This window comes from Rhinolophus sinicus, linkage group LG05 (genome assembly GCF_036562045.2).
Source record: "Rhinolophus sinicus isolate RSC01 linkage group LG05, ASM3656204v1, whole genome shotgun sequence".
NCBI classification, from domain to species: Eukaryota; Metazoa; Chordata; class Mammalia; order Chiroptera; family Rhinolophidae; genus Rhinolophus; species Rhinolophus sinicus.
The window spans coordinates 109383510-109394239 of record NC_133755.1 but is presented as its reverse complement, the minus strand read 5'-3'; the positions used below and the strand labels follow the sequence as shown (position 1 = coordinate 109394239).

The following is a 10730-nucleotide window of genomic DNA, read 5'->3' as shown; positions in this document are numbered from 1 at the left end:
TCAAATTCAGGGCCAACGTACTTGTACATGAAGATGAAAAATGTGTGTGGCAAAAATACGTGGTAGACAATGCATATATTTATGTTTTCCAGTTGTAATGCAATTGAAATATTATTGCTTAGTCATTTCATTGAATTTTCAAGTACTTTTTGAAAAGTAAAGATTTATGGAATACCTTTTAACTACTTAAGATATATGCAAAAGACAAATTATAAAAATACAAAGGCTCTAAGTTACACAATCATGCTGGTCTCGAGAGTTAATTAATATAGTCTGTCCAATTAAAAATAAAAATGTACCTCTAGTATTCTGAAAATAAGCAAGTGTTTTAGCTGTTCCTCTAGATAGTCATTTGTTCATTTATTAACACCAGAGCAATAACACAATGCTAAAAATAAACATGCATCAATTATACAATACATACTTACAAAAACCTTCTGTCCAATCACAACTGGTAAATGCAAACAGACCTTCTATTCACCCTTAGTGCATTATTTTCACAAGTAAAACAGGAAAGGAAAATAGTGAATTTTAAGCTATTCAGCACCTTTAGGAAAGTTAAGAGACTTAACATCTCCATATATCAAAAACATTTGTATTTGTATCACCAAACATGTAAAGTTAATTATTTTCCATTTTTAACATGAATTATTTTATTTACATTTCTTTTTAGTTCAACAAATTTTAACAATATTTAAAAATGATCTAAATTCATAAAAGTATTTCACAAATTTCAACATTTAATTATTATGTACAGACAAGGAAATTCACGAAAAAAGTTAAAGAAATGTAATCAAAAAGTTCAAGCAACATTACTAAATTTAACAAAATTCCAACGAAATCAAGGCAGAGGGCATTCAAACATTCAAAAATCTCTAGATACTGCTAACATGAACATGAAAATTTCTGTTAATAAAAGTCACTTGTGAGAAATAATGTTGAAATCACCAGTAGAAAATATATTTTAATAGGCATGACATATGTTTAATAGCAACAATGACTTTTTTTAGAAAACTTTTTAACATTGTCATATATGAACTACTTGGTTTGGCAGGGCTAAAGAGTTGACTTCAAAAAATATATTTTAGCAGCCATAATCTTATTTCCAGTTAAAACAGAGTAAAATGTTAAAAGTAAAATTTATAATTAACTAAATATACCCCAATACTAGAAAATTTAAAGTGCCATGCTCTTCTAGCAATAATGGCCTCTAATATGAGTTTGATGTAAAAATTGTGGAAAGCCAATAATAATCAGACATATATATGGGCTTAAAGTTTCACTGAAATACTTATGTAGCAAAATATATGAAAAAGTAATAGAAAAGTAAAAAGATAAAATTAAAAAAATATTGCACAGCCACATTACCTAGAAAGTAAAGTTGATGTTTAAAAAGCTCTAAACATGGATGATATAAATTATCTTCCATATAAAAAGGTATAAATATTTCTTAGAACTTATCAGCATGTATACTTTAATATAATACACTATTTGAATCATTGTTGAATGAGGTAATTGTCAAGTCTCTAACAATGTTTTTATCCTACTGGAAATATTTGAGGGCAGCTACCAGAAAGAATTTCTCTAAAAATATTTCTGAATCAAGAACAGCTATATGTGCAGCTCTCCCAATGAGCGAATCAGCTGTATTGGGCAATGCATTGATGACATTATATCGAACCAAATTACAGTCCTTGTTTTGCAGAACTGGACGAAGCAAGTTATGGATCATTTCTGAATAGATTTGTCCTATGGAAAAGTAAAGGAAAATTAGTTCACATGAGTAACTGAAAAAATTCTATGTCGATTTCTATATAATTCATAAAATTTAGTTACATTATTTCCATTTGAAGCAGAAAAAGTTATTTTAAAAGGTTTGCTTTTTCTTTCACTATCATTTTTGAGACTGCTTTAGAAAAAATATAGATTATCTCTCTAGCAAAGTACAAATAAATTTATTAAACATTATTCCTGTCAATTTGATATTTTTAATTCAAAGCAATGACTATACCAAACAGTTTTCTTCAACATTAAGTCACTTATGACTCATTAAAGCATTATGAAAAGGTAGCCATGCTGAAACATTTTGATTAAGGCAAAATTTGAAACTTTAATCTATAGCAAGTAATTTAAAAATGTATCCGAGGCACTCAACATTTTCCCACATATTTCCACATTATTTTCAGAAGAATAGCAACTTCCTATAATCAGAAGAACAATGAGTTTGGCTCAAAGATTAAAAAGAATCTTGTATTTTGTTTTCAAGATTTAATGCTTGGTTCAGCTTTTAATTCCAACATTATGCTCCTCTCTCCCTCTTTTTGGTTAATTCTTACAATGGATTTATTGAGGTTATGCTAAGCATAAGAGATAAAGGCTATATACATATATATTATATATATTATATGCAGATATAATATATATAATATACAAATAAATACATACACACACACACACACACACATATACATAAAAGCACAAACTACTGTATAAGGGGCAAAACAGTTTTTAATGATTATGCATTACTATATTACTAATAGATAAGAGCTAACACATATCCATGGAACATGTATATTCTAGGGAGACAGATATTAAATTTTGGAAAGAGAGGTAGATGTAGTCCCCTGAGGAATGACGAGAAGGGAACAGTACATAGAAAGAAGTACAGTTAGAGAAAGAAAAGAGAAGTATTTAAGAGAAAGATTAATATCACAGATTCATAGAACATTTTTTACTCCTATCTCTCTTAGTTTCCATTGTGAGTCAAATTGGATTTCTGGTTTCATGCTATTTAAAAAATATTCTTACATAGGAAGAAATCCAAACTTCTCTTTATTAGATTTTCCCTGTCCCCCAGTGGCACAGAATCTCAATGTTAATACAAAGGACATTTGTCTTGTTTTAGTGACCCATCTGAAGGTTAAATGTCTTCTGAATTTTTCTCTAAGTGGACTCTAGCCTTTTCCCTTAAGTGGACTCTTGCTAGAACAGAAGTTAAAAAATAAAAGTTATTCTGATGTCACAAAATGCTTAAAAGTATATTTATTAAATGAATAGAGAGTACTTACTATGTGCCAGGTACCATGCTAGGCAATGCCAACACAAATGTGTCTAAGACAGTCCCTACCAGAAAGGGCTATTCACTGTCACAATGGGAAAGAAAAGCAGGGTTGAGAATTTGTTTAAAATCAGCCTCATTCCAAAAAAGGAACTGAGGCAATATTGGGAGGTAGGACACCCGGTTCTTACCCTGAGCCTGTAATTAATCAGCAGTGAGTGACTTTGGATAAGCCACTTAGCATCTCTGAGCCTCAGTTTTTATAACGTTTTATACGTGCATCCAAGTCTCCTTCTGACTCCAAATAGCTATTATCACTAATTCTAATAATTCGGAGGAAATCAAAGTACAGATTACTTTTGAGGCAGCAAAATGGAGAAGTATCTGTAATTAAAGAACTATTTCATAAAAAAAAACTATGGTTTCATTGGCAAAAACATCTGAGGTGACAGGTGTTACGAAAGGAAGAAAAATGGACGAAAAATAGCTAATTTATATCAGTGGATGGAAAAAAGAAGCAAAAGGAGAGAAAGGAGAGAGAAAGTGACTACAAGAAAAATTTGGGAAAAAGCTCATGGGTAGATATAACTCTTCAAAATACTTCTAATTTACTTTGTTACCTGACTGTTTGTCTTTTAAAGCTGTTTTACACATTTCAATTCGGGCAGAGTGATAAGGAACATAGCGATCCTGTAGCGATCCCACTAGCACAACATTTTTGAAGTAATGAAGCCCTGTGAAGAGAAAATACTGAGTTATAATGCAATAATGAACAAGATTTAGAACTTATTAGTATATTAAGTGACCCCCCGCCATTTTATTTACTCAGTAGCACTAAGTTTATGGCTTTTAAAATATCTGATGAATTCTTTCTCCACATTTCTATATATTATCTACAAATCACACAGCCCCTCCACCAGCTTCATTGTATGGAGTTTATGTGCTGATAAGAAGAAAGTGGGTTTGCATTGAGAGCAAGGATTGTGGTGTGATGGTATGGCAGGTAGGGGAGAAATTAGATATGGTGGGTTAAAATTCCATAAGAAATATTTCACGACATTGTTACTTTCCAAAGGATATTCCTCAATATTTAAGAATATTTCCCCAAGAAACATAATTATACTCTTCCATAAAAACAAACAAAACAGCCTATATGAACTCTTTTAAAGCTGACATTTTACTTAGTTTTCATTTGACTATTGTCTAATATTATTCATATTTTCTCCTTATTTGAGTATTTCAAGAGGATATCTGCTTTGATTTTTTTAGTAATAATAACGGGTTTCATGATCCATCCACAGACTTGTCAGGTGTCATTTTTTGTTAAACTAGGTGAATTCAGAGCTTGTGACCTTGGGATACTTCGTTAATTACCTCATTTAAGTACTGAAACTATGTTCGTGACTACTTTAGATCAGTTATGTTCTAATTTTACTATTTAGACTAGTAAATAAAATATAAAAAAGTTTATGTGATTATTAAATAAGATATAAATAAATAATGGCAAGACATTATAATTGGATGTGTAGTGCATATTTCATTTCTGGAATGTTCCAGAGTAAAACTTTGGTACTTTTTGCTCACTGAAATTCAGATCCTTAGGGACAGGCCAATTTTGGGGACTACTGTGGATCCAGAATACAGAAAGCCTTTGCAGAAGCTCTCTTTCTCCCTTGGAACTTAAGGATCCTAATGAGAATAGTGCAGACCGACACACAACTAGGTGAGACTGACTATATCCCTCTATGCCAAATATAAGGTCATCGTCCCTTTTTCCCAAAGAGAACAACTTTGAGGCAATTTAAATACATAACATACTAGGGACATAAGTGAAATAATCAAATGTTTATAACAGGAATTAATTCAATTATACAAACTTTTAAAATCATATTTTAGAAAGATATTCATTAAGAAAACCTGATTTTTCCCCCTTCATTTTCACATTTCATGAGACAAATTCATTCTACTTTTGGCTTTATTTGACAGCAATATCTTCATCAGCATTAGTGCTACCTAGGAATCACCTATGCATCCTAGAGCAGAAGTCTTTAAACTGATATACATTTACCCCAGCAGTAATTTAAGGCTCTCCTTAATGTAGATGGGCATGTAGAGCTTTAAGAAAATTAATTTCCAGAGCCCAACTTCTGTATGAGTGCTGTTCTAAAAGTGACTTGTCCTTCTCCCACTTTACACGAGAAAGATATCTCTCCAATCTATTTCAGATCTTATTATGGTGTATAACCCTGAGGTATAAAAGTATCTGGGAACCAAGCAAATTATGAATGAAATCTTAACTTTTTCTGACAAAAAGTAAGTTTGATTTGACTTATTTGTTTGACAATTAAGAAATGGCTTTGCCAATTAGATTTTATGGCACACATTTTCTATAAATTGAATTGAATGAGCTAAATCTATAACTAATTGAATGAACTAAGTCTTTATATTTTTATGAAGATAACAATTACAGTAAACATGTATTACCTGATATGCCAGAAAACATCTTTTGCCACTATTTAAAATCATAGAAAATATTTTTAAGCGTTATCCTAAAATTATACAAGGGGGTACACATTTTTTTCAAAATTCTCTTAAGGGGTAAGGAAGCAAGTCAAAAATATGAACACAACTGTCCTACTGTACATCACTTTCACTCCCAAGTTGTTTTAGGTACTGTACTTTTTGAATCTAAGTATGATGCTTTCACTGAAATTTTATCTCAAGCTGCATGAAATGAGTCATATAACAGCACGATTAGCTTTTTCATTTATCTAAACAGTACATATTTGTGTTCTCCATAAAGAGCGAACATACTGCACAAGTCCAGGGGTAGCATTCATGTTACAGTTTGCATGACTGACACTCCTTGGAGCTGTGCATTGCACAGCCTGTGGCAGCCTTCTCACCAATGTTCATTTCCGTACTTTCCTAAGTGACTATTTTTCAAGTCACCAGCATCTTCTAACCCTCTTCACTCTTACCTTATGAACTTACTTCCTATTTCATTGAGAATGCAGAAGAATCAGAAGAGAATTTCCATATACTCCCACTTTAAAACAAACCCACCTACCATACTTGTACTTTTAAGTTCTACCTTCACTCTTGCTTCTTCTGATGAACTATTCATGCTCCCACCTCAGGCCAACCTTTATACTCGTGTGCTAGGTCCTATCCCTCCTGCCTAGCAGTTGTCCCATCTCTCTCTTGCATCATCAATTTTCTCTTTTGTACAGACCATTCTTATCAGTATGCAAAACACTACACTATCTCCCATTAAAAAAAATAAAAATCAATCAGTCCTTGAACTTTATATTCCTCTACAATAACCCTGCCCCCAGTTCTTGGCACTGCTTTATTTCTATAGTTATAGGAATAGGCATTACATTAAAAAATTATATTAAATATATTTTTCAAAATAGCTTTTTGCAGAGATTCTGATATAATCCTATAGAGAAACGATACTCAGGTGGAGAATCACTGCTTTAGATGAGATCCTTGAGGGAAGAAGTGTCCATGTCTCCTAGGGTTCAGGCCGCTCAGTGGAATGGAAGTATGCAAAATCAACAAAGAGTAGAGGAGGGGTTTCTAATATACCCTTTAACTCGCAGATTCCATGATGATGAAATAAATAAAATCAAAGACCACAATACTAATATAAATATACTACATTGTCATATTTCTAAATGTGATTCATAAGACAGTACTGTACTTTAAAATGCATTCTAAATTTAGTAGATTTTAATAGTTTTTCAACAATAAATTAATACTAATATTGTATTTCTACATAGGTTTGCCTTTTGTGTTAGCCAAGAACTAAGTTACTTAAATAGAATGTGACTCTTTTTGAATCTGTTGGTTTCAATTCGTTTCCAGCAGTGTTGGCTAAAGAGGGTAGAAACTCAAGTGAAACAAGGTAGGCCCAGAGTTACAATGGGAATTATGGAAGTACTTCATCTGAGTTGAAGTCCAGCTAATATTTTGGGAGGCGCATATTCAAGGTTCATCTTCCCTGCATATGCACTGATTCTAGCTGCTTAACGATGACCTAGTTAACTGGCCTTAGGGTTAGTTCTTCATTCAGCCCCTGAAGTGGCTAATTCTCGGTTGAAGTTGTCTCTAACTTGGGAAAGTAACAAGATTTCCCCATCTGCAGAATAAGATACTTGAACTATTAATAGAAAAGTTTGTAAATATTTAGTTAACTTTCAGGATTACCAAGAAAAAGATTAAAGTAAATCTTCAATATTTTTCTATATAATAATGTGATTTATTTATGAACATTATAAATAGTAACTTTCATTTTCATTATCATAGTCTTCCTGAAACTTTTGATGACTAATTTTTTCTGAAATTTTATTGTTTTAAGGCAATTCATATTCATTCATTTTCTATTTACTCTCTGGTATTGGCTAAAATACTGGTTCTAAACTGGTGGTTTTGCACCCTGAGGGACATTTAGCAGAGTCTGGAGATATTTTTGTCACAACTGGGGTTTGGAGTGTGAAAGGGTGTGGAGGGGTGCGTGCGCCACTGACATTTTGTGAGTAGAGACCAGAGATACTGCTAAAAATCCTACAGTGCATAAGACAACCCCTGACGACAAAGAATTATCCAATTCAGAATGTCAATAGTGCTGACATTGAGAAAATACCTGTGCTTTTAAAATTGACATATTCTATGCAAAATTAAACTATTCTTTATATTCATTAATTTTAAACACTGTATTCGGAAGAATTTGCTTCCTAAAATAATGCTAGCTGACGCTGATTCTTTCCCACACTTTCAGAAACAAAATAGAAATGTTATTTACAAATCAAGTCATAGGTATTATTAAACACCTCTGTATCTGCTGGAAGAAAAGATTACCTTATGCCATAGTAGCACAACAAGAGACTTCTTTAACTGTTATATTTTACTTGTCAGAGTTCAACAGCTGGTAAAGAGATTCTAAGCAGATGTTTTTTGGAAGATCTTAAAATAGAATATTATGTTTTGGAAGTTTTAACAATAGATTCTTATGTGGCTATATATGAGCCCTCAACAAGGAATGCAAGAGTGTCCATGCTCCTCTCTATGGAACCTTGACTGGTGTCACCTCATCTATATAATATACATTTTACCTTCCATTTGCTCTAGTTCCTTTAGCGTCTTTCTTTGCTTAGATAATTCATTGCTGAGATGTTAGTATGCCCTAATTATACTGTGTAAACTATTTATATATTCTATCTGCAATTTATAGACTACTATAGGTTTTTTGGTCAGAAGTTGCTATGAAAATTTAATGAATGTTTATAATTGTAATACCTTAATCAAAAAAGGTAATTTCCTCTTAAAAATAATATTTCTTTAGCCCTTTAGAAGATCTATTGTGTTCACAAAATAAAAAAGACAATTCATAATAAATATATGATTTTTATAAAAAGTATAACATTTCTCAATTGTTTTATAAATCATACAAATTAGGTTAGGCTTTTAAATGTGTCCTTAATTAAAAAATAATAAATAGCTTTCAATTAAGGAAAGCTACTAATTAATGGTATGTTGTAGAGAAAAAAAACTTGCAAAAGGAAGACCCACAGGGGAGGCTTTGCTTAAATAAAAGGAGGGAAGAAGGCAGAAGGCTGGATTTTGGTTTAGGCAGGTTATTTTAGGCTTTTCCCGAAGAGCAGGAAATTGGCTATTCAGAAGAAACAGAAGCAATAATTGGACTAGGGCATCCAAAATTTTGTACCTTTAACAGAGTGAAAATATAAAAGACAAATTATCAGTAGGGCTTTTTGATTGTTTAAAAACACCCGAGAATAGCATATTGGTTAAGTAAAATAGTTAAGTAAACAGTGTTCTGTTTTCCTATTTTACTTACTTATGTTTCTCATGTAAACCCATATATTTCCACATTGTGAATAAAATAAATACATGTATATATTCAGGTGTAATAATTTCCTACGAATTGACTACTCATTTTTCACAATTCTCTAGATGACAAAAAGGGATGGGGGGAGGGTATACATAGCTCAAGACAGACTTGCTCCAACCCCTGTGACAATACTATAATTTTTAAATCAATTAGTGAATATTTGTTGATATTTAAAACTGCAATTAGAAATCGCTTCTAAAGTTCTTGAAAATATACATTAATGGCTTAACATAACATGGCTTGAACCATGCACAAGTGCCTACTGGTTTTGTGACCTGTAGCAAGTCACTCCACCACTCTACGCTTCAGTGTCCTCATTTGCAAAATGGAGGCAATAATAGTCCTGCTTCATAAGTTTAAATCAGCCAATGTGTACGATATGCTTCGGTGGTATCTCAAATAAAGCAAGTGCCATATGTATGTCAGCTACCGTGTTTCCCCGAAAATAAGACCTAGCCAGACCATCAGCTCTAATGCGTCTTTTGGAGCAAAAATTAATATAAGACCCAGTATTATATTCTATTATTATACTATACTATACTATACTATACTATACTATACTATACTATACCCAGTCTTACATTAAAGTAATACCAGGTCTTATATTAATTCTTGCTCCAAAAGACGCATTAGAGCTGATGGTCTGGCTAGGTCTTATTTTCAGGGGAACACGGTATTACTTATTCCCATATTTTAGTATTATTTAATTCATTAGTCATGATTATTAGAAAATATTCTAGTAATATTCTAATAATATTCTTTCATGTTATTTTCCAATGATAATAATAATTCAATTCATGTGTATACTAATAAACTTGTATCTGCATACAAATAGAAATCTTAAAACATAAAAACAATTTTAGTAAGTCATTTGAGTACTTTTTTATAGCTAGTAATATTGTCATATAGATGAGCTTGTTTTTAAACAGTTCTGTTAAAATATCTCCTAAAATATACTCATGATGTTATTCTGAAAGGAAATTTCTACAATCTAAAACACTAATATTACTTTAGTTCAGGCACATCTTCATTTAGAGCTATTTTTATCACCCAACATTTACTGAGTTCCATGTTACTGAGAATGGTAATTGTTTACAATTAATCTTTAATAGTCTTGTGAAGAAGATACTATTATTCCCATTTTACCAATGAAGAAACTGAAGCTTATTTAGATCAAGCAACCTAGTCAGTGTTTCAGCTAGAACTAACACCTACGTGTGCCTTCAAAGTTTGGCTCCTAAAAGCAGTGTTAGGCTGGTACAACCAGAGGGGAGGGGAGAATTTTGCCACACATTACAAGGCAAATAATAAATTAATAACTTGTAAGCAAAAGTTTTAAATTTACTTTCTAAAATGCGGTATAAATAAACAGACCCCAGGGAGCATTTAATTTAGTTTCGCCTTGCATCTATTTCCTGACTCATAAGCAGCAGTGGTACAAACTCCATAGCCACACACAATGGTTCTAGTTAGTGTCAGTAAATTTTTCTCACATGAGAACTATATGCTATATTTGATTTTGTAGGAATATCTTATAGTTTTATTAATCAAGTATACATTTCTGTACACTATAAGTAACTTACTGTTTTCTTTACACCCTTAGAAACAAAATAATAAAACTAGATCTTTAAAATAACTTTTCTTTTACTGATTCTAATAATAGATAATACATGAAATAACTATTCCCAAATCTCTTTATCATATTAATAACATTTAAAGCAGAATCCTGAAAAGGCAAAAACAGGGCTCAAATGA

The 10730-nt window shown here is 31.8% G+C and overlaps 1 protein-coding gene across 16 annotated transcripts in view; it reads right to left on the bottom strand.

The window, feature by feature from the left end:
• Positions 1-326: 326 nt before the first annotated feature.
• Positions 327-10730, bottom strand: part of FAM135A (family with sequence similarity 135 member A) — a 461750-nt gene continuing 451346 nt past the window's right edge. For all 16 annotated transcript variants that reach the window (XM_074333158.1, XM_019749326.2, XM_019749331.2 and 13 more), the window contains 2 exons: positions 3679-3792; positions 327-1749 (listed from right to left, as the gene is read on the bottom strand). In XM_074333158.1, coding sequence (XP_074189259.1) covers positions 1544-1749; positions 3679-3792 — 320 coding nt within the window. In that variant the 3' untranslated portion in view covers positions 327-1543. The remainder of the gene's footprint in view (positions 1750-3678; positions 3793-10730) is intronic.